This window comes from Penicillium odoratum, assembly GCF_028828045.1.
Source record: "Penicillium odoratum strain IBT 22623 chromosome Unknown utg000001l_segment0_segment0, whole genome shotgun sequence".
Classification (NCBI taxonomy): domain Eukaryota; kingdom Fungi; phylum Ascomycota; class Eurotiomycetes; order Eurotiales; family Aspergillaceae; genus Penicillium; species Penicillium odoratum.
In genome coordinates this window covers 237,049-263,509 of record NW_026643143.1, presented here as the reverse complement: position 1 = coordinate 263,509, position 26,461 = coordinate 237,049, and the positions used below count along the sequence as shown (strand labels likewise).

Sequence of the window (26,461 nt, the reverse complement as noted above, 5' to 3'; positions counted from 1 at the left end):
AGATTGTGGGTTGTACATTGTCAGTAGTGTCTAGGGATCCTTCGGCGGCGAGTTCTTGGGAAAGGATCCTAGCCCGTCCAGGTAGCGCAAAGAGACAAGAGAAGATTTGAAGGCAAGTATGATTAGCGTATACAGAAGACATTAAACTATGGCACTGGTTGCCGTATGAACATAAATAACTCAAAGAGCCAGAGCTCTACTTCGGCAAAGTTTCATCAGACTTGGTCGTCTTCGTCGCCTGGGTTTCTTCGTATTCAGGCTCCACACCTTCACTGACCTCAGGCTCACCATGTACATCATGGATAGCATGCTCCACATTGACCTTGGGACCCGTGAACCAGCGGTGGGCATCAACAAACCACCAGATCATAACGGCCAGCATGGGCCCACCATAGACAAGACAGGTCCAGTTCATGAGATCCGGGGTTAGATCTGCTTTTGTGACGCTGGGCAAACACAAGATGGGAACCATCAAAGCAACAAATGAACACCCAATCCCACCGATCAGAGGCCCCCAGCGGCCGAGGTTCCATGGTCCCTTGCGAAAGCGGTTTCCCACAAAGAACACACGGATGAAGATAGGAATGATGAAGGCGACAAATTGGGCGATGGCACCAATGGAGAAAAGGGCACCGATAGCGGTAGTTCCAGCAAGAACCAAGAGACACATTAGACACCCCAGCACCGTGTTAAGGACTACAGCGTTGACTGGAGTCTGAGTGGTTTTGTTCACCATCTTCCAGTACTTCGACAACGGGAAACAATCATCACGAGCGTAGGCATATGTCACCCGCGAAGCGGCGACCATGCATCCTTGGCCCATAGAAAATCCACAAACTATCGTCAGACCGAGAATACCCAATGCTGCCCGTTGGGGTAAAACCTGGAGCAGATATGAAGCCCACGGCTGGCCCAGATCTGAGCTGATGACGGCGTCAATATCCGTCACAGTGTATGCAACCACTAGTTGTAGGAACCAGCCCATCACACCACCGACACCAGATGTCATGACGATGGCGCGTGGCGAGGCGATATTGGCGTTGGAACACTCCTCGCTCAGATGGAAGGGCGAGTCATAGCCGGACATGGTCCAGATTACACCGACGAAAGTCATGAGGACAGCGATACCGTCAGGGAAATCGGTTTGGTTTGTGATAGTGCTCCAGACTTCGTGAGAAGGCGTAAATTTTGGGCTGTTCTTGGTAGTTGCGGGAATGACGATTAGCGTGGCGATGAGTGCAAGGATGTTGAATGTCGAGCCCCAGGAGTTGAACTGTGCCACTCGTTTTGTGGGCAGACTGCTGATCACGGTGTGAATAATCATGATAAGGACGGTCAGAAGATAGATCTGCCAATTTGTTGGGACGTAATCTGGGTTGGTGATCGATGCAGCAGCCAAGATCATTGCGGACAGCGCATAGTTGACTGACGGAGCTGCGGTAATTTGTCCAATCCAGTTAGACCATCCTGTGATCCAGGCAGCCAAGGGACCCCAGCCAGGAGGTGCGAGAACAGCTGCAGCATAATAGAGTCCACCACTGGAGCGAATTCCAAGTCAATCCACGGCCAGATTGATAGCAAGTAAAGATGACATACCTTGTAGGCATGGCTGAGCATAGCTCCGCCATGGACATAGCAATACATTGAATGAAAATCATCGCGATGATCCAACCCCAGACCATACCTGCCGTCCCTGCATATCCCATACCTGTTCAGGTGTTAGTGACTTGAAATATAGACATATTCCACAAGACAAACCATAATACAAAGTACTTGCGAATGATGGAAGTAGTCCGAGTACCGCAAAACTGACACAAAAGGTCGTCCACAAGGAGAACTCTCGCTTGAACTCCTGCTTATAGCCCAGGGCCATGATCACCCGCTCATCCGCGTCCATTTCATGGTCCGTATATGGCACATCGCCATCCGGAAGGATAGATGTCACAGGGGCATGCTGGGTATCACTGTATATTGAGGGCCGTTTATATGCGCCCGATTCAGATAACTTGGATTCCATCTTAGAGAATCGCGGTCATTCAGGGATATGGAGATTGATAAGGAACCATGAGAGGCAGTACAAGGTAGTTATAGGTCTGCTATCGGACCTACCGACATGACCATGGGGGAGCCTTGGCGCGGCCAGGGTTTCAAGCTGGGGAGAGCATTATTCCTCCATGCTTATCTACCTTTGACGGCACATTGCCTTATCCCCGCGCTAAGATTGTTGTAATGCGATTGGACCAATCGGGTAATGGGAACTACATCCACGGGGAGTGCGGAAGGCCTCTAGAAGGACATTTGAGTATTTGCCGAAATGATAACAGCTAGATACCACATAATATATGCCGTAATAGATGGATAACTCTAAGATACACCAATCAGCGAGTACATGGTTTTCTCGGGAGGACAAGGAATCCTTCAATTCGGTCAGCGCATTGACTTCTCCGCACCACGGGGCTTGTGATTCGTAGACATGGAACTCAAAGGGCTCATTAGAATTAGAAGAATGAGATCCGTGCTACCCCAGTAAGCTTGGCAAGACGGCCACCAAACCCAGGAGGGCAATTCGAGGCGTCGAAGGAGGCGAAAGTGCCTTATCTTGTGATATCAGGGGTCAGAGATAAGCTGTACTCGCATACATCTATGCTTATCAAGGTAATACTGGGTGGACTTGCCAAGATAGGAGAAGTGGCTTTTTCATACCTCTTCCATTTGTTGATATAACCTCTGCTATAGATGTACATACGAGCAGAGATAGAAGACATTGTACTGACCTCGGTAACAGTTCTACATCCACAAAGATGAAACCATGGATTTGGTTTTAAAAGGCTGTCTCTATGTGCTAATTAAAACATAGAATTTCATCACCAATCTACACAACTTCCCCTGATCTCCAGTACCGGGGCAATGCCGTCCACCAAAGCGAAATAATTTAGAAGGGCTATCACAGGCGTTAGTACTCACAACACAAGACTGAGAACAGGATACAAGAGACAAAGAACTTACGTTGTCCTCGGGGGCAACGGTGCGGTCAAAGTAGGTGTCCAGGAAGGGAACCTTCTGGAGGATATCACGGCGCACACGGGGAACCTCGCCGAACATGAAGAGAGCGGCGGTACCGGCGAAGACACCGAAAGAAGCGGCAAGAGTACCACTATTATAAGTGTGAGCAGAACAGTTCAATGCGGTCCTAAGGAACTTTGGATAAACTTACGCCCGAATGGCACTGGCCATGTCAAAGCCAGCAACACGACGGGTGATGTCGATCCTACACACATCATGTTAGCGCTCCGCTTGCTCGAGTCATCCGAAAGGGTAGCCGTGTAACGCTGCGAGCACGGTTATCCCAATGGAGTTTTGCACCGGCCGCACAGTCCGCCAAGAATATCGCACTACATTTGACAATGAGCAATAAAGCGGACTGCCCTTCAAATATTGCAGGATTTCAATCGGTATTCAAACTGGGGACTATTTGGCCCGGTGCATCGTTCATGGGGTTCCGGCATGGCCAGAGGGTTGGGTTCGGGGTGTCTCACTTGGGCGCGAAGGTAGAGCTAGAGGCCGCGGCCGCGGCACGGCGGAGGGTAGGAACGAAAGCCTGCAAATTGAAGGAAAAAAAACAATATTAGCGATTAATTCAAAGTAGAGAAATCTTATGTTCCGGGTCTATCCCGGGAGGTCATCAGTGACGCGATGTGTCCAACCGGAACTCAGTTGCGGTGACTCAATACAATCGAGCCTGTGACAGGGTTGGGAATAGATGAAGATCACTCGCATAGGCAAGGACATACCATTGTGGTCAGCGAGAGCAGGTCGTGGGACAATTGCTGGAGGGATAGGAGCTGGCACTTGTTCGACGAAAACCGGGAGCGCCCGAGTTCGCAGCCAATCATCGTTCACACTGGAATAAAGCACGTGACTAACATCTCATCCACCAATCAAAGGTTTTACAATTGATTCAAATACCCGGGGAAGGTCAAGTTCACGATTCAGGATCGGAGGGAATTGAAAAAATAGGTTATGAATTGCTAGAATGACGATAGAATGAAACTAATAAAAAAAGTATGTGCTTCAACACCCCAGGTCGAACATGCAAAGACCAAGAAGACTGTGCAGCAGGAAGACAGCCTGAAACCATCAGATACAGTCTAAAATGAACAAAAATTATAAGAAACCGTGCAGCCAAACACCTGAACTGTACATGCTCTCATTAGTCAACCTTTCCGGTCGAGCCTCCGTTCAGGAATCCCTCCTTCCCATCCAGGTGGAAGAAGCCACCAGCAGTGCCGCCATTAGAATTGCCCAGAATGCCGCCACGGCCAAGGCCAGTGCGGCGCAGGAGGCGTCCACGGCCGAAAATTGTGGCGACGGCCACTGTCAAGCCCAAAAGAATAAAGAAGAGAATCGGGTGGCTGCTGAGGAAGGATCGTGTATAGAAGAAGAAAGTCTCCAAAGTACCAATAGTAGACTTAGGGGACAGCTTGGGCGGAGAGGCAATGACAAGAGGGATAGTCTCGAGAATCGAGGTACGCGAGGCCATAATTGGTGCTCCACTGGAGGCAGTGTCCCAGTAACGACGGTTCTGTGAGATGTCAGTAACAATTTGTGTAGAGTGGGTGTAAAATGTGAGCTTACATCTTCATCGTTAATGATCACACGGTCACCATTCTCCACATCGATACCGTAGGTAGTGCGGAGCCAACGCTCCCAGAAATCACCATCAATCCAAGCGAAATGGACCGGCTTCTTGTCATCCTCACGGATGGTAATGCGCATATTCTTGGCGGCCCGCAGTGCGCGCTGATCATTACGGTCATCCGCCTCCTCGATGCGCAATTGCTTGGCATCACGAAGTTCGGATCGCTCTAGCCGGAACAACTGGATCTGCTTATCCATCCACTCGGAGGCAGCCTCCTTCAACTCCCGCCTGGACTGCTTGAAGTCGTCGGAGCGGCGGCGGCTGAGGATTCCCAGGACCACGAATTTACCGTCCATGATTTCTCGGGCATTGGAAGCCGTAAGTTCCGGGACAATCGGGAGCCATACAGTCTGCATCCAGGAGAGAACTTGCCGGAAGTCTCTCATATCCTTGGGTGCGAGGGCATTGTAATAGTTGGGGCGACCATCACGGACCACCAGGAGACGTGGCCAGGTCGAGATCTTGAATCGTTCGGCCAAAGCAGCGCTGCTAGTCTTAACAATGCGAGCATGACCCACAAGACTGAGAGTCAGACGATCCATAGCCGCGAAGTCCTCCGAGGTCGTGGCGAGGTCGTAAAAGTACAAGAACAAGACCTCCTCGGTCTCCTCCAGCTCCTTGAAGGTGGCTGCATCCACGTCCTCGATCTCAGAGTAAGGGCCAATGGCCTTTCTAGTGAAGGAGAGCAAATCGCCCAGACCACGAAGACCAGTGTACTCTACACGCTGACCACCACGGAAGAAGTAAATCGTCGGGAAAGCGCTGACTCGCGCATCCTCGCAGAGGCGGGATTCAACATCACAGTTCACTTCACCCACATTCAGTGTATCCTTCATTTCCTTGGCCATCTCCTGCCAGTTCGGGGCCATGGCCTGGCAGTGGTGGCACCAAGGAGCATAAAATTTGATGAACCAGGAGTCTTGAGTAGTAGTCACAAGTTTTTGGAAGCTTTCAGCGGTGAGGGGAACGGAAACACCCTGAGGGTTGGGAGGTGCGCTCTTCGGCTTGGTCTTGACAACGGCAGTATCGCTTGGCTTGGTATTCACAGATGACCCTGAAGCCAGCTCATTCTGCTTTTCGCCAGCTTTCACGCCTGCCTCCGGGTCCTTGTCCTTGGCAACCGGCGAATCAGGCTCGGCAGTTGAGTCCACGCCAGGTGCGCCAACCTCGGGCAACTTGATGCCTTGTGGAGGGCGAGAGCCAGGCTTGCTCGCCTCGAGCCTCTCCTCAATGAGCTTGCTCAAGTCCTCAATTTTCTTCGCGCCGACGATGGTGTCCTTCTGCACACCATTTTCGTAAAAAGCAAAGGTCGGGTAGGCTTCGATACCGAGTTTCGCGCACAGGTCTCCGTTGGCGAGACAGTTCATAGATGCGAAATGGAAGTTGTAGTATTGAGTAAAGGAATTGACGGATTTAGGATCTGGGGTCTTTCCAGATGAAGGCGTAATGGGGTTCGAGGTCTAGGCCCGACTGTTAGTATGAGGGAGGGGTGTCGATCCTGGGTGAGATCACGCACATAATAGTACTCGTAGGTTGTTTGATAGTATGGCGCAGCCTTTCGGCAGTGGGCACAGGCTGGTGAGTAGTGTTTTACCATCCTGCGACAGTCAGAATCATCATATTCTCCCCAGTATGGTGGGTACTGACCAGATGCCATCTTTGGTAGCCTCAGCGAAATTCTCCTCCGTCAGCTGGAACAACGGGGGAACATCGAGGCCATTGAATACAGACGGCTCCTCGGGATCAAGTCCTTTGCTAGATCTCTTTTGCAGTCGGTTGACATTGCTCGGTTCCACGTCCGAAGGTGCGGACAGTGTCGGGACGGCTAAAAGAGAGATGAGGGACCACCCCAACCAGGAGGCTCTCATTCTGGCGGATTGTGATGAAGAGTTAAACCACAAACAAATAATTGAAAGAAAATTGCGGGAGAAGCCCTTCGAGGCTGTTTAAACGAAGGACGAAGATCGAAGGGTGGAAATTGCGAAAGTCACAGGTGGCACATTGGACGACTTAGTAAGTTCCTAGGTACTTAACAAGTAACAGTCCTGGGTAGAAAGCTGTGAAAGCAACAGGGAGGATTGACCAAGCCCCGAGCCGTAGAAATAACAGAATCAGATAACACCCGGCGAAGTACCTGAAGCGGGCGCGAGGAATACAGTTGAACAAAACGATGTTGCCCCTGCTTCCTCAATGTACCGGAATATCTATTAATCCGTGTCCCGGCCATCGAACTTGCCCGCCGTCTCTCCCTGACCAATTGGGCTCTCCGCAATCAGCAACCATCATTCACACCACCACAATGAAGTCTACACTTCGACTGTTGGCCAATGTCAAGCCCCGGTACTTGGAGCCTTTTACTCCGACCGGATTGACTGGTCTCTTCACCCACCCGAGCCCCCGCCCGACTCTGATCTTCCTTTACACCAACACCCTTCAGAAGCTGCAGTCCTTCCCCGAAACATCCGCCTACCGCCAGTCTGTCGAGGCATTGACCCGCCACCGTCTCCAGATTGTTGAGTCACAGAAGCCCCCCGGTTTCGATGCTTGGTTGGAGCGCGCGAAGAAGACTATCGGTGCCGAGCCCGAGCGTTTCGCTCAGCTCCAGCTTAAGAACGGCGCATTCGCCTACGCTGCTTCGCAAGAGCGGGACTTCAGTGATGAAGCCCGTGGCAAGGAGTGGGATGGCGAGAGTCTGTCCGCTACCACTGAGGGTCCTACCCGTACCCCGGAGGAAGAGGCCGAGTGGATTAAGATCATCCAGGAGGGTAGCGAGTCGGCCAACAACGAGACTGACTTCCACGAGGTGTCCATGAAGTGGGAGAGCGAGCCCGCCCTGGAGGCTGCTCAGTATGTGGTTCCATTGCCAACCTACTATGTCAATTGGTCCGGAGGCTGACGATTCAAACAGGATTGCCGAAATTGAGCAGAAGATTGGTGCAGGCCTAATCGAGGAGATTATTCAGGTTGCCGAGGCCGAGTCCAAGCTTGTGGATGAGCTGCACAAGGCGAAAGTGTGAGTAATACATGACGTCTTCATCTGATCGGATTACTGACTCGTTTCTACAGTTGGGAAGAGCTTGAGGAGAAGCCTGCTCCCGGTCAATGGACCTACTTTGAGCGCGGTAATTAAGACGATACCGGAAAAAGGCTTAGGATGCCAGTTTCTGTAACTATTAGAGGATGGGATGTTCGAATAAATTTTCTTTACGTTTTTTGCGATCAATTCACTTGACGTCAACAATACCAATATCACAAAATCTTTTTTTGTCTGATATCGATGGATGAAATTCAATATCAAGGTTATGCATCCGCGGCTTTAGATTTCCATTAAGGGATCTCATTATAAGTGCCAGGTGTTGTTACTGGAATAACCTTGGAAGTGCACTGCATATCCACCCTTTTCATACTCTACACGGGCAAATACTAGTACTTCTGATACTTAGCCTGTATGTTCTTTTTTAACTCTAGCTGGCCAGTTACCTATTGGAAAGTGGATCGTTCCTTTAGTTGAGTGCATACCTAGAGGCTCGAGTAACTTGAGCAAATTGAACATATATGTGGCTGTTACATACCTAGAATGTACAACAATCAGGGTGATGCATCTGTGGTTTACATATATATTATAACCTGGAGAATTTTGGATACACCATCCATGGATCAATTGAATTGGTTATGAAGCAAATGTTCACAAGGGACTTTGAGAGACTCTGTCATAGACGCTCATAAACCTGAGTTCATTAATTCCTATCTATTCTTGTAGCTAAGTTTGACTACAGGCTGAAGTGCCACTATTTATATGCGGGTCCATCAGATCTCAAATGATGTGAAAGCGGTGAGGGCGGGAATCCCCTTGTGGACACATTGATTGTCCCTGAGTCCCCTCCAGCTAAGCTCTCTTCCAGCCTGGGAAAAGCTGTGTGTTTATCTTGAAGAAGTATCCTGCTGACCCTGAGCTTCATTTCTCATTTGTCTCCTCGGGCTGTCTGAGTGGCTCGTGGATTTCTCGCGTCTTTACGCCCAACCGTCGCATCACACAACTTCATCCACCCCCCACACAACATGCGGCTCGATATCAAGGTACGCAGAGTCTATTTGGCAATAGCTACCCTTGGTAGCAAAGCGATATATTGCCGGGATCGGGGTAATTCGGATTGGCAGGATTGCTGACCAGAATGTTTCAATGCAGAGGCAACTCTTTGCCCGCTCAGAGCGGGTGAAGGGTATTGATTTCCACCCTACAGAGCCATGGGTAAGTTTAATTGATCGTCCCCGAAAGCAGTGGTTGATACTAATATCTGATTAGATCCTGACCACCTTGTACAGCGGTATGTTCACGAAGACGCAGTCCGCGAGTGCTTCCATTAACTAACCGTTCACCGTGGCAGGTCACGTTTACATTTGGTCATACGAGACGCAGGTATGTTCTGACGCAGTCAAGTATGCAGGCATAAGCTAAACTTTCCCTCTTCACCTAGTCTATTATCAAAACCTTCGAGCTCACCGATGTTCCCGTTCGTGCTGGTCGATTCATTGCGCGTAAGAACTGGATCGTTTGCGGTTCGGATGACTTCCAGCTCCGTGTCTACAACTACAATACCTCCGAGAAGATCACCTCTTTCGAAGCGCATCCGGACTATATTCGTTCAATTGTTGTCCACCCGACTTTACCCTACATCCTGACCGCCAGTGATGACATGACCATTAAGTTGTGGGATTGGGAGAAGGGTTGGAAGTGTATTCAGGTCTTCGAAGGCCACGGCCATTATGTGATGGGAATGGCGATTAACCCCAAGGACACGAAGTGAGTGACATGTTCAGTATACCCATTGCTTTGCATTTACTAAGACGCAAAACAGTACCTTCGCGAGTTCTTGTCTGGATCGAACTGTCAAAATTTGGAGCCTTGGCTCGCCCCATGCCAACTCGACCCTCGAGGCTCACGAAACCAAAGGTGTCAACCACGTTGATTACTATCCTGGAGCCGACAAACCCTATCTTTTGACCACCAGTGACGATAAGACAATCAAGGTCTGGGATTACACTACCAAAGCGCTGGTTGCAACATTGGAAGGCCACACTAGCAATGTCTCCTTTGCGTGCTACCACCCTGAATTGCCCGTCATTATCTCGGGTTCGGAAGATGGTACAATTAAGATCTGGCATGCAAACACCTACCGCCTTGAGCAGTCATTAAGCTATGGTCTGGAGCGCGCATGGTGTGTCGCTTACCAGCGGGGCCGACAGGGAGTCGCAATGGGTTTCGACGATGGTGCAGTTGTTGTGAAGATGGGTCGCGAGGAGCCTGCAGTGTCTATGGATGGATCTGGAAAGCTCATCTGGGCCAGACACAGTGAGGTGGTCTCGTCAGTCATCAAGGGTAGCGACGCGAGTGTGAAGGACGGTGAACCACTTTCATTGCCGGCAAAGGATCTGGGCACCTGCGAGGTATACCCACAAACTCTGACCCATTCTCCAAATGGACGCTTCGTCTCCGTATGTGGCGATGGCGAATACATAATTTACACAGCCTTAGCTTGGCGCAACAAAGCCTTCGGTCAAGCCCTGGACTTCGCGTGGGGATCCAAGGATAACAGCAATGATTACGCCATCCGTGAATCCGCAACAAGTGTCAAAATTTTCAAGAACTTCAAGGAGCAAAGCGGTGGTCTTGATGTCGGATTCCAAGCGGAAGGACTGACTGGTGGTGTGCTATTGGGTGTTAAGGGCCAAGGTGGTATTGGTCTTTTTGACTGGGAGTCCGGCAGCTTGGTTCGACGAATTGAAGTCGACCCCAAGAATGTGAGCTTAAGATCTATTGTATCTTCAAAGATGCGATGAACTGACACTTTCACACAGGTTTACTGGTCCGAGTCCGGCGAACTTGTTACACTCGCGTGCGAGGACGCTTTCTACGTCTTGAGATACTCGAAGGAGGCCTTCATCGAAGGTGTCAACAACGGAGATGCTGATGAAGATGGTGTTGAGGCGGCCGTCGAGCTTGTCGCTTCTATTAACGAAACGATCACAAGTGCCTGCTGGGTAGGAGACGTTCTCATATTCTCTAGCTCTACAAACCGCTTGAACTACCTTGTGGGTGATCAAGTCATTTCGATCAGCCACATGGATCAGCCCGCCTACGTCCTAGGATATCTTCCTCGTGATGGGCGGATTTACATGTGTGACAAGGACGTTAATGTTGTTTCATTCGGCCTTTCCCTCAGCATGGTTAGCTACCAGACCGTCGTTCTGCGCGGCGATATGGAAACAGCTGCCGAACTACTCGAAGATGTGCCCCAAGATCAAATGAACAAGGTTGCCCGCTTCCTCGAGGGCCAAGGGTATAAGGAGATGGCTCTTGAAGTTGCCACAGACCCCGAGCACCGTTTCGACCTGGCCCTGTCACTCAACGATCTTGAAACTGCCCTCCAGATTACCCGCGACGCAAAGGTCGAGAATAGCCACCGGTGGAAGCTCCTTGGCGACAAATCCATGGAGTCTTGGAACCTTGCCCTTGCTGAGGAGTGCTTTGTCAACTCGAAAGACCTGGGCTCTCTTCTACTGCTACACACCGCCAGCAACAACCGGGCAGGCCTCCGTGCCCTAGTTGCCCAAGCCTCCGAGTCAGGCCTACACAACGTCGCTTTCTCTGCCCTCTGGTCTCTTGGTGATATCGATGGTGGTATTGATCTGCTCGTCCAAACCAACCGTATTGCCGAGGCTGTCTTCTTTGCCCAGACCTACAAGCCCAGCCGTGCACCCGCTCTTGTCGTCCAGTGGAAGGAGTCCCTTGACGCAGCGGGCAAGTCGAAGGTCGCCCGTCTGATCGGAGTTCCACCAGGAGCTCCCGATGTTGCTTCGACAGACGATGACCTGTTCCCAGAGTGGGACGAATACATTCGTCTCGAGAAGGAAGGCGTTCCCGAACCCCCGTCATCCGAGTCCCTGATTGATATCAACTACGACGATGAGCCCGCAAGCGCGACAAACGGAGGTCCCGAGGTGGAAGCAGAAGCCGAGCCTGAAGCTGAAGAAGATGTCGAAGAGGCCGAAGAAGCCGAAGAAGCCGAAGAGGCTGAAGAGGAGGCCGAGGCTGAGGAGTAAAACGATCAGGTTGTATTCGTACGTGCTCGGGCGAAGCGTTGATAGAAGAGCATTTTATTCTTTTCAGTTGTGGAAGTTTGTTACTTCTGAATTGCGAGCGGCGTCTTAACGTGTGTCCGACTTTCTGTTATCTCTTTTCTCTTATCCCACTATTTCCTTTGCGTTACTGTTGTAATTCCTGACCTATCTCGATCTTGGTTGGATGTCAAGATCGAATGAATAGAACAATGATATGGTCTCATCTACGATCCCTTAAAGTCATCACACCGTAGTTGCTTTAGTAGAATATTATATACAAATTGAGATCTAGCTAAGCCAACCTTGGAACTAGGGGTTATTTCCAATGCTGAAAACAGATCTCAAGCTCGAAGTGATTGAAAAGACAGCCATGAAAGCGTCAGTTTGGCTAGTCTTAATATATCATTATGTCCGGCTTACAGCATCGATACGTATGGAATGTTCATTCGGAGGAAATATGTTTGGCATTGTCCATTGTAAACCGTCAAGGATACAGAAAAAGCACTCTCACGCCCGAAACCAACAGAAAGTCAAGACATAGGTACTGACCGCTTGAGAATGTCGAACGAAAAAACAAGGGTTGAGAAGGAACCTGCCTAAGGGGTTTTCGATGACGCTGAGATGGATTCACCAGGAAAAAACCAAGAGCGCTCAATGGGGGAGGCGAGATGAGGAAAAGAAACATAGGGAACAAATTGAAAAACAAAAAAGTCTTGGATGTTGAGACTCCGAGACGAGGATGCCACAGACTCCTTGGGATGGAAGGTAACAAAAGACAAGACAGAAAAAACATGATCAAGATTGGTGATATGTGGACCAGGGAGGAAAACAGAGTACAAAGGAGAATCGTCTATGAGCTTCTTGCACATTGATCAATCTCGATCTAGTCGAAATGGTAGTAAGAGCATGCTTTATGAATTTACTCAGGAATGCTGCCAAACGACGGGTCTTTGACACTACCACCGCCATCACCGAGACCGGCGATGGGACGGTTATAGGACCATCCAAGGAACTGCTCCTGCACGGTCGATGACAGGGCAGGTCCATCGACATAGGAATCTTGCGGCTTCTCCGATGTAAATTCCTCGTCGAAGTTTTCTGTATCACGGGCATCCGACTGAACAAAAAGGTTAGAACAAATTACAAATTGATTCCGGGAGAAAGAATACATACCACGTTTGGACGGAAGCTGGGCTCATATTTGCGCTGGAGCAGCTTGCGCCAATCAATGTTGGCAAAGAAGTGGTGAGACTTGATCTCTACTGCACCATTGGCACCCAGACGGCGCTGGGGATCGCGATCCAGTAGTCGAGTGAGAAGATCCCGAGCAGCAGGCGGGACAATGTCGTTGCTGGGGAAGGTCAAGGGCTCCTGCAAGATCTTACGGTACATTTCATTGGTGTTCTCATCGTAGAATGGTGGTAAGCCAGTCAACATCTCATAAAGCAAGACACCCAGGGTCCACCAATCCACAGTCTTGGTATAGCCGTTACCGAGCAGGAGTTCAGGCGCAAGATATTCGGGAGTGCCACAGAACGCTGAGATAGATTAGCAATTGACACTGTAAATAAAAATGCCGATAGAACTCACTGTTTGTTCGGTCTTCGTCCTTCATATCCAACTTGCACAGGCCAAAGTCGCAAAGAGCAATGTGGCCAGTATAATCGATCAGAATGTTCTCAGGCTTGAGATCACGGTAAATGACCTTGAAACCGTGGAGACACTCAAGAGCACAAAGCAGTTCCGCGGTGTAAAAACGGGCACGGTTGATATCAAATCGCTGTTCTCTTTGCAGGTGATGGAACAATTCTCCGCCGTTCACAAATGCCAGCACCAGGTACAGTTTTTCCGGTGATTGGAACGAGAACTTCAAGGGCACAATGAAAGGATTGTTGATCTGCGCAAGCACTGAGCGTTCAGCAAGGGTATGAGTGACTTCAGATCTCGAGATGATATGGGCCTTGCGGATTGTCTTCAGGGCGTAGATTCGGCCGGTATCTCTCTTCCTGATCCAAGAGGAAAGTGATCAGTAGCGGAACAGTGAAAAAGGGAGGGGGTGCCATCTTACACGACCTGCATGACTTTGCCGAAACTTCCCTTACCCACGACCTTCAACAAGTCGAAGTCCTCCATCTTCAAACTACGCTGCCGGTTCTCGACAAATGAAACACCAATCTTGATGGAGCCGCTTCCAAACTGAAGGTCCAGCCACTCAGCACCACACTGACCCCGCGAGCGCTCCTGCTCGGCATGAGCGGCAGCCGCCTTCTGGTTGTCCTTTTTGCTCAACTTGGGATCTTCCACATAGGGTTGGCCTGCCTCCTCGAAGCGAGGGTGGACCTTCACAGCGCCTAAGAAGATGTCCTCACTGCGACCGACACCAGCGCGGGCCGCAGGGTTGCGCAGGTACAGCTGCACGTTCAACTCGGTCTTTCGGGAAACATCGAACTTGAAGGCGGTGCTGTCTCCTGCCCACAGAGGAGCCTCTGGGTTACCCGAGACGGCATCGACAAAGACCTGGTTCTTTTCAAAATCAAGCAGGGCGTAGGGGAGATATTTGGTGGAGTAGCGACCGTGGATGGTGGGTGCGGCATTGATACCCCCGCTGGTGGACTGCGGTCGGGCATTGTGCACGTAGGAACCGGCTTGACCATGCGACGAATGTGACGAAGAGGAGGTGTTAGGACGCATTGACGAGGGAGCGTAGGAATTGTTTTGGAAATGCGAGTTAAAAATCTGCTGGAGTTGAGGGGATAAGGCCAATCCCTGGCCTTCGTGGAGGGTGACAATGAGGATACCTGGGTTCACTTGAGCCACAGGGGGGGACACGAGAGACTCTGAGGCCACTGGAAGTCAAGAACCATAAAAATTAGCATTGATCTCATTTGATTTGACTCCGGGGTCGGCCTTACCGATGCCATTTGTTGAGGGAGTCGGGGGGATGCTGGGGGCCTGAGTGGCCACCGGGGTCTCATCACCACCGCCATTTGAGTCGCCCTTGATCGTTGAGGTAGACGACGACCGACCAAAGCCCTGTGTCAAAGGTGCTAGGTGCGTCTCCTTCAGTTCTAAAAAGTGGGTTGGTTAGCCTCATTTCCCCCTGAGGGTGTTGCATATGCACCGCCTCCACTGTTCAAGGAGGGGTGTCAATGAATTTTGAGGGGTGGGAAAAGGGAGGGAGACCAACTGAACATACTTTTGGTGAGCTTCCAGGACATGATGGCGGACTTTGTTGACTTATGTTCTTTGAGTCTTGTCTAGAAGGCTGTTCAACAAGATCGAAGACCAAAGTTGACCGCGGTTGTGTAGACTGGCGTCACCAAACAAAGTCAACATCGAAAGTTCCCTTTGAAACCCACCAACGGGACAGGATCAGCGCAAAAGAGACGATCCTACCTTCGCAGTCTCTTCTCTCGCTGATTTGATATGGCTGAAAAATAGCCACTAATCGCTTTTGCAGGGAAAATCACGAATGAATAGGAAGATATAAAAGGAGAGAATCAGGGAAGAAGTTCCAGGGGAGAAATCGAGGAAATCCATTAACAGAAAGAGGGGAAAGTGGTGTATGTTAATTACCAAGGTTACTCATCCCCAATTATAAATTGTATTGGGAAATGGGAAAGATTGAGTATTGTAATGGTATTGTCTGTGTAAATTAAATCAGCCACAGTGAGGCAGTGCTACTGATCAGCCACAGAGGATCCATTTTACTCATAGAAAACCCGTAATGTTAAGCCGTTGACGAGTTAATTGAGATCCAATAACCAATTCTATACAGGCTGAACAAAAGATCAGATCAATATCTCTCCCATTATTGACTTCTCTTATACGTTGTGTCGTTGCCTTGATTCCGGACTAGTCTCGATCTGCGTGGAGATCCTACCCCAGCTCTCACCTCACCTCACCCTACCTCTCCCACTCATTGCCCTCTCATATCTCGGGAGGGCGAATTTGGGATTTCGCAACGGCTTCGGATTCATTGGAGGATGACAAGGACCAAGGATCGATGGGTGTAATACGCAAGAAGACCGCCTCGCGCGGCACCGAGGCTGGTACTAAGTTCCACTGTGATGTCTGTTCGGCCGACGTGACATCAACGGTAAGCCCCATTTCCCTGCTTTTATTATTGCGATTTGAAAATTAACTAGGAATTTCAAAGGTCCGTATCTCCTGCGCTCATCCCAATTGTCATGAATATGATCTCTGCGTCCCCTGCTTCGCAGCGGGCGAGAAATCCAAGAACCACGATCCATCCTCCCATCCCTTCCAAGTCATCGAGCAGAACTCCGTTCCCATCTTCCAAGAAGACTGGGGCGCCGATGAAGAGCTTTTGCTACTCGAGGGAGCTGAGATCTATGGACTCGGCTCCTGGGCCGATATCGCCGACCACATCGGGGGCTACCGCAGCAAGGATGAAGTGCGCGACCATTACATCGATACCTATATTAATAGCTCCAATTTCCCTCTTCCTGAACGTGCCGATCCGGATGACCACAGCCTCCAGGATGCCATTCCGAAGGAAGAATTCCAAACGCGCAAGAAACGACGTATCGAGGAGCGCAAGGAGGCAGCCAAGGCGGCGCCCCCCACAACCCCCAAACAGAAACCCACGGCCAGTGTCCCGGCATGTCACGAGGTACAGGGCTACATGCCCGGTCGATTGGAGTTTGAGACGGAGTTCCTTAACGATGCGGAGGAGGCCGTTCAACACATGACGTTCGAGCCCGGCGCGGGTATCGGCCCTAACGGCGAGGTGGACGCGGAGACCGAACTCAAGATGACCGTTGTTGATATTTATAATTCGCGACTTACAGCGCGTACTGAGCGCAAGAAGATTCTATTTGAACACAATCTCCTCGAGTATCGGAAGAACACTGCGTTGGAGAAAAAACGATCCAAGGAAGAGCGGGAGCTGCTGAACAAAGCGAAACCGCTAGCTCGGATGATGAACGAGAAGGACTTTGACGATCTCAACAAGGGGCTGGAGTACGAACACAATCTACGCCTGGCCATCGCCCAGCTCCAGGAATGGCGCCAGATGGGTATTGGGGATCTGAAAGCGGGCGAGAAGTACGAGCAGGACAAGCAGCAACGTGTGCAGCGTCTACTACCACAAGGCTCCTTTGACCGCTATGCCACCACGCGTCCCAAACAAAATCAAATTTCCGAGACACCGACTGCCGCGATTCAGCTCACTACCCCAGAACTTCCTCTCCGGCTACAAAGCGCAGCAAACCCCCACAAGCTGCCTGATCTGGCTGACGTCGCTCCGAATGACTTTGATCAGTTCCTCCTTGGTGATGCCGCCCCGCCCCCGCCAGCCAAGACGAAATATGTCGTGCAGCCGTTGAGTGGGGTATCACCTTGGAAGCTAGACAGCGAGGGAGCAGCCGATTTACATCTCTTGACCAAGGAAGAGGTCGAAGTGTGCAACATGCTACGCCTGATGCCGAAGCCATACCTGGTTGTTAAAGAGACTCTGCTGAAGGAGGCAATGAAGCAGGGTGGTAGTTTGAAGAGGAAGGATGCACGCGCGATCTGCAAGGTCAGTAGACTTACGTTCAGCATTTTGAGTGTTGCTAACATTTCCCCAGATCGAGAGCACCAAAACCAGCCGCATTTACGATTTTATGGTGCACAGTGGATGGATCAACAAGGGCTAATTTTCATTTTTGACCCTACCCGAGACTGTGCTTTTGTCTGCTATCTAGCTGTGATATTTGTGGGAGCGTTGTTATTTTGGCGTTTACTCCGTACAATGCGGAAGACGGGGGTGTTGATCTACCGAGGCACCCGGGTAATGAACCCAGTTTGGATCTTTTATGATTTGCTAGTAAATATCGTAGATGTTCTCTTAGTAAATAGTAAGCATACTCCGTAAAAGCAATTACGGAGTATAGTTGGGTCGCTGATGCGGAGCATCGGGCCTCGGCATTTATTGTCTTTTTCTCCGCATTTGTCAAGAATCAGACCCGCAATTCCTTGCATTGGATTCAACAGCACGCATCTGTCTCGGTCTTCGAAACAAATCTTAGTTTCTACAACTCCAATTATTTTCAGAGGCAAAAAATCACCAAAATGTCCAATTTTATCAAGCAGCCCCCAGCTCCCCAACACGCTCTCCTCTCCTTCCCAGCTCCGAATGTGCTACTAGTAACTCTCAACCGACCCAGCGCACTCAACTGCCTCAATTCTCAAGGTCATGCTGATCTCCACGAAGTATGGGAGTGGATGGACGAGGAGCCGAGCTTGAGAGTGGGTGTTATTACCGGGACAGGAAGGGCCTTCTGTGCAGGGGCCGATTTGAAAGGTATGTCACACTCTAGACGACTATAATCCAACTAACACTATCTAGAATGGAACGACCGCTCCAGCTCCAATAGTCGCAGCCCAATGCCCGCCAGCGGCTTTGGCGGTCTAGCACGCCGGAAAGGCAAAAAGCCCGTAATCGCCGCAGTCAATGGGCTCTGTTTCGGTGGCGGCTCGGAGATGATAATCAACTGTGATCTCGTCATTGCTTCATCGCGAAGTGTCTTTGGGTTGCCGGAGGTTAAGCGGGGTGTTGTCGCTCTTGCGGGCGCGTTGCCTCGCCTCGTCCGCACTGTCGGGAAGCAGCGTGCAATGGAGATGGCGCTTACGGGAAGGAATGTTCTTCCCAATGAGGCGGAGAAATGGGGTCTTGTGAATGAGGTTGTGGATGTTGGGGGCAAGGAGGTTTCGCTGGAAGAAGGGAATCGGATTCTTGTGGAGCGGGTGCTGGCTGTTGCTACTGTTATTACAGGGAATAGTCCTGATGCGGTTCTGGTTAGTCGGGAGGGTATTAAGCTTGGTTGGGAAGGTATTGGGGCAGATGAGGCGACGAGCATGTTGAATGATACATGGGTACAGAGGCTGTATGAGGGAGAGAATATTAAGGAGGGATTGCAGGCCTTCGTGGAGAAGAGGGCGCCTGTTTGGAAGGATAGTAAGCTGTGATTTGACACTATTCTAGCCGATTAAATATGCAAGTGCTATACTGTACCCGAATAAAATCACTCAAGAATTGAATCAATGTATACATTCCGGGGTTTGTCACTTTCCTAATTTGGACTAGTGTACCGGCGTTTGAAATCAGATGGCGGAAGATACCGACAAGTGAGAATTCTGAATAGAACATACCGAGTACTGTACAATCTTTTTTCTCCTTACAAAAATTCTACAAGTTCCATCATGACGAAGATCTCACTATTTCCTTGGGATGCCAAGTGTGAAACTCATAGAGCTTGGCTGTATAGACAGCGAGTGGAATGTAACTGGGACCATGAAAAAGTAGAGAAACAATGGCGTGAGGAGCAAATTAAGGGAACAAAATGCATGTACTGGATTGTGAGTTCTGTCTGTTCCAGTTATTGTCATTGGATTAACATGTCATAGGTCCGTCAGTCCGATGATGTGGACACAAAGCCTCAAAATGAGAGTGAAGTGCTATATGATACTGCCGACTCCGTAAACGGAAGCACACGAGTAGCATCACAGAAAGCCTTTGTTCCCATTGGCCACATCTCCTTGGATTCAAAAAATAAAGATGCGGATAGAATTGGTCTTGACATTCCATCGGAGGGAGTCTTCTGGATTAAGAGCTTCTTCATCTTGCAGACCATCCAAGGACAGGGCATTGGGCGTGCAGCTATGGATGCAGTCGAGGACATGGCGACTCGAGAGCCACTCCGAGCACAAACACTCATGCTGGATACAGTCACGAGTAAGCACCAGCGAAGAGAAGACTTTGCAGTGTCAACTTACGGTGCCGTTCCCAAGGTGAGCATCAAAACATTCTAACCCGGACAAATACTAATTGTTGCAGATCACGAATCAAGAGTGGTATAGCCGACGGGGATACATGCCGATCAAGATTGTACCCAATTATTATGACGTGTGGGATGCGAATGGAGATCGGTGGGATATCGAGATCGTTTTCATGCGAAAGGATATTCAATGAGCTTGAGATCGAGCAGCTTATGAGTTTCCTGTCTTCAACTTCAAGTATTTTTACAGACTTAGCATCTAGGCTTTTCAATAGCCTGCGTGATGAATATCTTTGGGAGTGATGTATTAAGAAGTGGATGCACGGAGAACCTATAGTATATGAGTCAAATGAATGTCTGAGATCTACGATCCGACATGGTCAATACAAGTCACCAAATCAAGCAAACATCAGGTAACTGACCCTCCTCATGATAGGTCGATCCTGGTGGAGGGTGATTTGTGAAATGTTGTGATTGGTCGATCCTAGAGGTGGTGATCCTGGGGGGTGATCTTGCGACTTATTCACTTCACTTCAGTGACTCCACCCGCTACTATAAATACCTCCTTCTCACCTCCATCCTTTCTTCTGCCTTCATGGTATCCTTTGACTACAAACGTCAAACTTTCATCTCCAAGCTTCATCTTCCATCTCTTCCAAGATTTAGCTTCCAACTTCAAACCTCAAACAACACACAAGTTCGAACATTGGAACGTCCTTTCACCATGTTTTCATCAAAACAACCATTTTTCACCTCTATCCATTCTGCCAATTCCTCTTGATGCAGTGGCCATTCACTATGATCAACAGCACTACTACCAGCTTGCTCTGACGAGCTCTCGGGTTTGTTTGCAAAAATTACCTCCTCTGGCTCCCCACTAACCTTTTAGGCTGCCAACCTTCCTTCCAGATGATCTTCAATATCTTGCTTCCACTCTTCCCACCTGAAGTTTCCATCCTACACCTGCGAACACAATCTTCGAGCTCGTCACCGGCAACAAAGATGTTTAGCTTATGCTCCTCTCTGAACAGGCGTCACTAGGACAGTTTCATTGAGGACTAAGTCAGGATAACACTGTGGGCCTCGAAGTCGTCATTGATATCAACAAGTGGTGTGAAGGGACAACCCACTGGGTGAGCTTGTGGTGAAGAAGCACCTATTGTGGCAAGGAGGATACAGCCTCAGCCACGGTTCCATCAACGGCATGCGGTGAAGAAGCACCGGCCAAAACAAGGGGATGTGCCACTTTTGGCGTACATTGGGATATCTGGGATGGTGGAACAAAACACAAAGACTATACAAGAACCCAAGCCTATCTTGTCTGCTGTCAAAAGAGCGGCGAGTGGTGGAAGACAAGGAAAGAAGAGATGCAACAAGTTGCATGTATAAATCTGTTGAATGTATTACTGAGCCTATAGCTTGAGCCGTTCAATCACAAACTCATTAATCATTTGTTCTAGCCTGTAAATCAATTAGACCTGTCAACCATGTCATGAGAAACTCTAACGGCTTACCCTATTGCATCTAACACTTAAGGGTTCTTACATTCGATGGAGATTCCTTGGTTCGGCTATCACGTCCCTCGGTTCCTTGCCCATTTGTGTCTGATCAGCTGCCCCAATGACGAGCTACATCTAGACTCAATATTCCCTTCATTTCTCCACACACCAGAAACCAACTTGAACTGACAGGAAAAAGCAATGACCGAACCATCCGGAATATCCGAAACCACAGCAGTCGATTTTCTAGCAACTACCGCGAGCATAATCGACACAATCAGGACAAATCTCCTTCACAACAGACTCAATAGGAAAGGATTCCAAAAATTACTCAGCGACTATTCCAATCGCGCCGAGTCAGATGGCCGATTGATGAACGCCGCCAGACAAGAACCTCACTGTGCCAACCGGGGTCTATTCCTTGCATTCAATCACATGGAGCTGGTATCCTGGCTGGATAAAAAGAACTACAATATCAATTCCACTTCTGTGAAATGGTATAGCTGGAAGCAAATCCTCGACCAGAACCGGATTCCACCATTTTGGAGCTCGGCGCCGACGGTGGAGCTTCAAGCACTGATGAAGAATATCGAACGCACGGCAGCTTTGGTTTATGCAGATTTGAAGGCCCATAATGTATGTAACTTTCTTATTATCTTGGTATTTTCAGAGGACTTTTGCTAAGTGTTTCACGGATCTCGATTCCCGAAACTGCTATCAAGTATCTTGATGTGCCGAGGGATGAGCCTGTTGCTGCGCCACCTAAAGAAGGTATGAAATGACTTGCAGACTTGATTCTTGCTGACAGAATGTCGTTACAGCCTATGAAGAGCTTCTGCGTCGGGGAACTATTGCCCAGCAACATCTCGCAGGAATTGCTGAGAAATGAATCAGCAGGATTTATCATTCTCTATCTGGATAGTCATGATATCGTTTGTTCCTCCAGCAGTGGACGCGAGAATCTCATACTAGTTTGGTCCTTTTATGCAGCGATGAGATCGAGTTAGGTTTTGACAATTGAAATGAAATACTGATTTTTGACTAATCCAGGGCCCAGGCCCAGACCAAGCCGAATGTCGACATGTTCTCAAGATTCCCCGCAATTCGCTGATTGGCCCAGGAAAATGCTCACAAATCAGTTCTGTCGGCAAGTCAAGTAAGTATAGGTGTCATCATAATTCAATTGTCTCAATTTGCATTTGCCATTATTGGTTCATGCCCAAGTCATCGATTGGAAGTGACCTGGAGTGCACGGGTGCACGGACTCGACCATCTTTGGTGGGAAAATAACTTTTCCGAACTTCACCCCGTTACCCATTGGGCAGCGATCATGTCAAATAGAAAGAGAAAGAGAATAGTTAAAGTTTGAATAGTACGCGTACAGTACAGTTTGAAGTGGATCACAATTGCACGACTGCTTCGGATCCCTGGTCATTTTCACAATCAAATTCAATTTCGTCATTTTCGATATGTGATCTCGAAACTTCCGGCAAAGTCGGGGTTTCGACTCGGTTCTATAGATCATGCGGGGTGGAGACTAGTACCTCAAATATTGCGTAGGTATTGCATCAATGGTAGCGCAAAACCAAGGTTAACGCTTACAGGTCAGAATTCATCTTTACGATAAGGGATAGTTTTTGATTCAAAATTTTGATTCAATTCTTTAATCAATTGGGTTGCTAATTCATAGATGCATAATCGTAAAGTCATCAGAAAATAAAGTAAAAGCAATTCAGTTCACCGTGACGCCGGGTATGCCCGTATTCCATGCGACAGGAAGAATACACAGAGAAAGCCTCTTAGATGCGCGGCTGACCTGGGGCCCTAGAGTAGAACAGTTAGTCTCAAGCCCGAAGATGCAGGAGGCATGGGTTTAAACATACTTTGCCTCAGACTGCACCCGGCCGATCACCTGCACCACCGATTGGAACAGAGGGTGCTCCCGCTCCAGGCCCGTCAGTTGAACAGCAGCATCACCGGGGGAGTTCTCCTTGAGAATCTTGGCCAGCTCCACACTCTCTTCATCGCCTTCGATGTTCTGGAAGCGCAGTGCCATCTCCACCGATCCCAACAAGGCCTCGTATCGTGCGTGGCGGTCCGCCAGCTGCGCGGCTGGACCAATGAATCGTTCCTTGCGACCCAGCTTGCGCATCGGAGCTCGACCAACACGCTCAACGCTGTCTTCCAGGTAGGGGTTGGAGATGCGGCTGATGATAGTTTCCACGTAGCGTTGCTGTTCCGAGGCGGAGATCTCGTGCTTGTCAACGATGAGCGACGCAGTCTCATTCAGGACATCCCGAACAACACCCTTAATGTACGAATCACGCATCGCCTCAGCGATGGTCTTCTTGCCGGCATATTTCCCGTAGTAGGCAGCGGTCGCATGACTGGTGTTGACGGTGAACAATTTGCGTTCAATGTAGGGCTCGAGATGGTCAACCCAGTGGATGGCGTCAATCTCGGGATGTCCCACTTTGGCGAAGGGAGTCTTTTCGACGACCCATTCGTAAAACTTCTCGATGCGCACATTAAGTCCAGCGTCGGCGGGTTGTGCGGGCACAATGCGGTCAATGGCCGAGTTGGCAAACAGAGCTCGCTCGCCGAGAGTGTCGATCCGGGCCGGGTCAGTATTGTCCTTGATGTAGCCGTGCAAGGCGTCGGTCCCGCCGATCATGTTCTCACAGGCAATAACAGCCAGTGGCTTGGGTGTGGATCGAATGTCAATTCCCTTGGCAATCACAGGAGCGATGAACTTGAGGATGTTGGGGCCCACGGCGCAAGTGACAATGTCAGCGGTGGAGATTTCCTGAACGACATCTTGTTCGTGGGTCTTGGAGTTGATGGCACGGTAATTGGTAATGGTCTTGGTGGTTTCACCCTCTTCGCTGACCTCAGTAACTTGGTAGGACTTGGTGGACTGTAGGGCTGAGATGATGTTGTCCATCACATCGATGAAGACAACTTCATAGCCGGCAGTGTGAAGAAACTCCGCCACAAAGCCACGGCCGATGTTGCCGCCGCCGAAATGGATGGCCTTCTTACCCATGATTGGACAGTGAAGATGAAGGTATTCAACAAGTGGGTAGTATAGACCGAGATCTGGAGATCTGAGAAGTGTGAATGTTGGAGACTTAAGGGGAGGGGAAACAAGAAGTATTTAAGTAAGACAGTAAGGGGGAAGAATGAGGGGTTTTTTTCTGATTGTCGTTTTACTTAAAAGAGAAAGAACGGAATTCTCGTGAGTTTTCCAAGGAAACGCGGCTGTGGTTTCCTACTTCACGATGAATGACTTCATCGACTGGGGGCGCACGGAACAACCATCCGCCACCCATGAGAACATCATTATGCTTTCTTTTGGTTACTTGAATCCTGATTCTCAAGAACAATAAAACAATCCAAACAATATCACAATCCTATAGTGTAATGTAACCCTTGAGAATGTACAACCCTCTAGAGTCTCTACTACTATCATCTATGCTCTCTACTATCTAACTTCTCCCCTCTATACTCTATAATGAGAATTACGTCGGGCACTAAAAACTGACGCTTTACCTATTTGGGTTTCCTTCCATTTATCCCTCATGCTCTCTCATTCCATTCTGATTTGTTCGGACCCCCATTACATCTATTCGTTTTAATCGCGGGAAATCCCGTATCTCAACTCCGCATTTCCGATAAAGTGAACTTTACCTTTTCACCGGTCGGGCTGAAGGAGGCTTAGCTTAGGTGACCCAAGACCCCGGCTTATAGCAAGCCACTCCGGAGCACTGTGTTCCTGGGCTTGCAGGCTTGGGTGGCAATTCGAATCTGATATGCAAATCGTCCTTAACCTAAGTCAATTTGAACAATTTGAACCTGATCATCTTCCCCATTCCCCACTTTCTTTACTAGAAAACGCCTAGCTAGTAGCCCCAGTTTTCTTTTAGTCGAAGGTTTATTCGAGTCTACTTTGTCGTCAAGACTCATTCCTTTGATGCGGGTTACATGCATGGCCGAGTTGGTTCTAGTTGATTCGACTCCATATTTGCCGACAAAGTTCCCGAACTTGGTCTCTTCTATTGGTCACCCATTACCTTAGCGTAGAATTCGAGGATGACTCCATCGTGAGTTACCATTCAGGACTCTCTATACAAGGTCCAAGGCTTGGCTCATTTCCGTCCCCAGTTGCTGGTTCGTATTTGATTGGCCGAAAGCGAGGATTTGGTTTCATTCAGGTAGCATCGTCATATCATTTGCAATTATTCCAATATTCAAACTATTTAAATCAGCGCACGAGTTTCCCCGAACCCTGCAACTCATTCCCATTGGGATGTTTGTGCATGAGCGCACTGTTCCCCTCCAAGTGTTTACCCCTCCTCCTCGTCTTTCGGGGCCGGAGCTACCTCCACGTGCGATCCCCGGACAAAAACATTAACGAAACTGGCGATGCATCCCGCCAACAATAACCCAGCAGCCGCCCAAGTCATGCCGAGGAACTTTGACCCGTAGCTAGCCGACACGTTGGATCCATCCCCGTGGGCATTGATCAAAGCCACAAATTCAAACGCTACCACCGTCGCAATAATAGACGCTATGTTTATACTTAGGCATCCCAGCTGACATTTCCCCAATCAGAAATATGTTAGCCCGACATGTCTCACAGAGGTGCGAGCACCAAGAATTCGCTGAATTGTGACTTACCACTAAAAATCCAAACTCAAATACTCCCTGCTGCACCCTCTTCGCGATGAATGACGACACCCGCACGAGGAGAGCTGCGCCCATCGCGCTCACCCCGATACAGTACAGCACTGTCATCGACTGAGTGGTCAGTCGAAAGGCGTGGAAGTCGTCGCTGATCACCCGTGGCCATTCTAGTGTTGACTCATGTGTAGTGGCTTCCGACCAGGCGTCGGTCGGATCAAATGAGAAAAGAATCTGGCGGTCCGAACACTGCGTCACGTTGCGCGCGCTGCCTGGTGTACCTGGCTCGACCGTCCCTAATGTTCCTTGGCAGTATGACATGACATGAATGGAATAGAACTCGAGGACATTGGTGGATCCGCCTTCGGGGGTGTAGAGCTGTGAAGCAGGGGGTTAGCTTGGATCTGACTTGGGCTGCATCTGCGACATACGGTGAGAAGGTCGGCGTTGTCGAGCAGGTTCCTTTGGGTTCCCGCGAACAGGCAGAGGAGAGTGAGGATGAATGCGATGAACGCTGCCCCCGCGGGGAATAGAGCTTTGAAATCAGGCGGAGCCATTTCCTGAGCGAGGCTAGGATTGTCAGTGAGGGCCTCCTGGAGACTGTGCTTCGATGTGTACTTACCAACAGACTGCAAATAGATAGATAGACCCTGAACGGAGACCCGAAAACTGCCAGA

General features: G+C 49.5%; 12 protein-coding genes across 12 annotated transcripts; 6 read left to right on the top strand and 6 right to left on the bottom strand.

The window, feature by feature from the left end:
* Window positions 1-196: 196 nt before the first annotated feature.
* On the bottom strand, window positions 197-2,017 carry N7520_000097 (amino acid permease; the record flags this gene model as incomplete). Its single annotated transcript, XM_057134032.1, has 3 exons — window positions 197-1,538; window positions 1,597-1,708; window positions 1,759-2,017. 3 exons carry the CDS (start codon window positions 2,015-2,017, stop codon window positions 197-199), a joined length of 1,713 nt encoding a protein of 570 aa, XP_056999968.1.
* A 915-nt stretch (window positions 2,018-2,932) lies between these two features.
* Window positions 2,933-3,794, bottom strand: N7520_000096 (cytochrome b-c1 complex subunit 10; the record flags this gene model as incomplete). Its single annotated transcript, XM_057134031.1, has 5 exons — window positions 2,933-2,941; window positions 3,007-3,154; window positions 3,215-3,268; window positions 3,537-3,598; window positions 3,792-3,794. 5 exons carry the CDS (start codon window positions 3,792-3,794, stop codon window positions 2,933-2,935), a joined length of 276 nt encoding a protein of 91 aa, XP_056999967.1.
* A 416-nt stretch (window positions 3,795-4,210) lies between these two features.
* N7520_000095 (putative disulfide isomerase) lies at window positions 4,211-6,567 on the bottom strand (the record flags this gene model as incomplete). Its single annotated transcript, XM_057134030.1, has 4 exons — window positions 4,211-4,582; window positions 4,636-6,159; window positions 6,216-6,297; window positions 6,347-6,567. The coding sequence occupies 4 exons, from the start codon at window positions 6,565-6,567 to the stop codon at window positions 4,211-4,213; spliced, it is 2,199 nt and encodes a 732-aa protein (XP_056999966.1).
* Window positions 6,568-6,998: 431 nt separating this feature from the next.
* N7520_000094 (complex I NDUFA5 subunit family protein) lies at window positions 6,999-7,829 on the top strand (the record flags this gene model as incomplete). Its single annotated transcript, XM_057134029.1, has 3 exons — window positions 6,999-7,546; window positions 7,608-7,712; window positions 7,766-7,829. 3 exons carry the CDS (start codon window positions 6,999-7,001, stop codon window positions 7,827-7,829), a joined length of 717 nt encoding a protein of 238 aa, XP_056999965.1.
* Window positions 7,830-8,758: 929 nt separating this feature from the next.
* On the top strand, window positions 8,759-11,800 carry N7520_000093 (coatomer subunit beta'; the record flags this gene model as incomplete). The annotated part of the gene is made up of 7 exons (XM_057134028.1): window positions 8,759-8,776; window positions 8,886-8,948; window positions 9,003-9,024; window positions 9,085-9,116; window positions 9,175-9,500; window positions 9,556-10,498; window positions 10,556-11,800. 7 exons carry the CDS (start codon window positions 8,759-8,761, stop codon window positions 11,798-11,800), a joined length of 2,649 nt encoding a protein of 882 aa, XP_056999964.1.
* Window positions 11,801-12,737: 937 nt separating this feature from the next.
* Window positions 12,738-15,036, bottom strand: N7520_000092 (serine/threonine-protein kinase; the record flags this gene model as incomplete). Its single annotated transcript, XM_057134027.1, has 6 exons — window positions 12,738-12,935; window positions 12,992-13,356; window positions 13,409-13,824; window positions 13,887-14,664; window positions 14,731-14,886; window positions 15,015-15,036. The coding sequence occupies 6 exons, from the start codon at window positions 15,034-15,036 to the stop codon at window positions 12,738-12,740; spliced, it is 1,935 nt and encodes a 644-aa protein (XP_056999963.1).
* A 788-nt stretch (window positions 15,037-15,824) lies between these two features.
* Window positions 15,825-17,481, top strand: adaB (chromatin-binding transcription regulator ADA2; the record flags this gene model as incomplete). The annotated part of the gene is made up of 3 exons (XM_057134026.1): window positions 15,825-15,917; window positions 15,978-17,363; window positions 17,413-17,481. The coding sequence occupies 3 exons, from the start codon at window positions 15,825-15,827 to the stop codon at window positions 17,479-17,481; spliced, it is 1,548 nt and encodes a 515-aa protein (XP_056999962.1).
* A 415-nt stretch (window positions 17,482-17,896) lies between these two features.
* N7520_000090 (enoyl-CoA hydratase/isomerase family protein) lies at window positions 17,897-18,793 on the top strand (the record flags this gene model as incomplete). The annotated part of the gene is made up of 2 exons (XM_057134025.1): window positions 17,897-18,128; window positions 18,174-18,793. 2 exons carry the CDS (start codon window positions 17,897-17,899, stop codon window positions 18,791-18,793), a joined length of 852 nt encoding a protein of 283 aa, XP_056999961.1.
* Window positions 18,794-19,167: 374 nt separating this feature from the next.
* Window positions 19,168-19,796, top strand: N7520_000089 (GNAT family N-acetyltransferase; the record flags this gene model as incomplete). Its single annotated transcript, XM_057134024.1, has 3 exons — window positions 19,168-19,173; window positions 19,232-19,615; window positions 19,662-19,796. 3 exons carry the CDS (start codon window positions 19,168-19,170, stop codon window positions 19,794-19,796), a joined length of 525 nt encoding a protein of 174 aa, XP_056999960.1.
* A 1,506-nt stretch (window positions 19,797-21,302) lies between these two features.
* N7520_000088 (glyoxalase family protein) lies at window positions 21,303-21,990 on the top strand (the record flags this gene model as incomplete). The annotated part of the gene is made up of 3 exons (XM_057134023.1): window positions 21,303-21,737; window positions 21,824-21,872; window positions 21,923-21,990. The coding sequence occupies 3 exons, from the start codon at window positions 21,303-21,305 to the stop codon at window positions 21,988-21,990; spliced, it is 552 nt and encodes a 183-aa protein (XP_056999959.1).
* Window positions 21,991-22,900: 910 nt separating this feature from the next.
* Window positions 22,901-24,147, bottom strand: N7520_000087 (mannitol-1-phosphate 5-dehydrogenase; the record flags this gene model as incomplete). Its single annotated transcript, XM_057134022.1, has 2 exons — window positions 22,901-22,925; window positions 22,985-24,147. 2 exons carry the CDS (start codon window positions 24,145-24,147, stop codon window positions 22,901-22,903), a joined length of 1,188 nt encoding a protein of 395 aa, XP_056999958.1.
* Window positions 24,148-25,447: 1,300 nt separating this feature from the next.
* Window positions 25,448-26,341, bottom strand: N7520_000086 (SUR7/PalI family protein; the record flags this gene model as incomplete). The annotated part of the gene is made up of 3 exons (XM_057134021.1): window positions 25,448-25,696; window positions 25,782-26,162; window positions 26,216-26,341. 3 exons carry the CDS (start codon window positions 26,339-26,341, stop codon window positions 25,448-25,450), a joined length of 756 nt encoding a protein of 251 aa, XP_056999957.1.
* Between the last annotated feature and the right edge of the window lie 120 nt (window positions 26,342-26,461).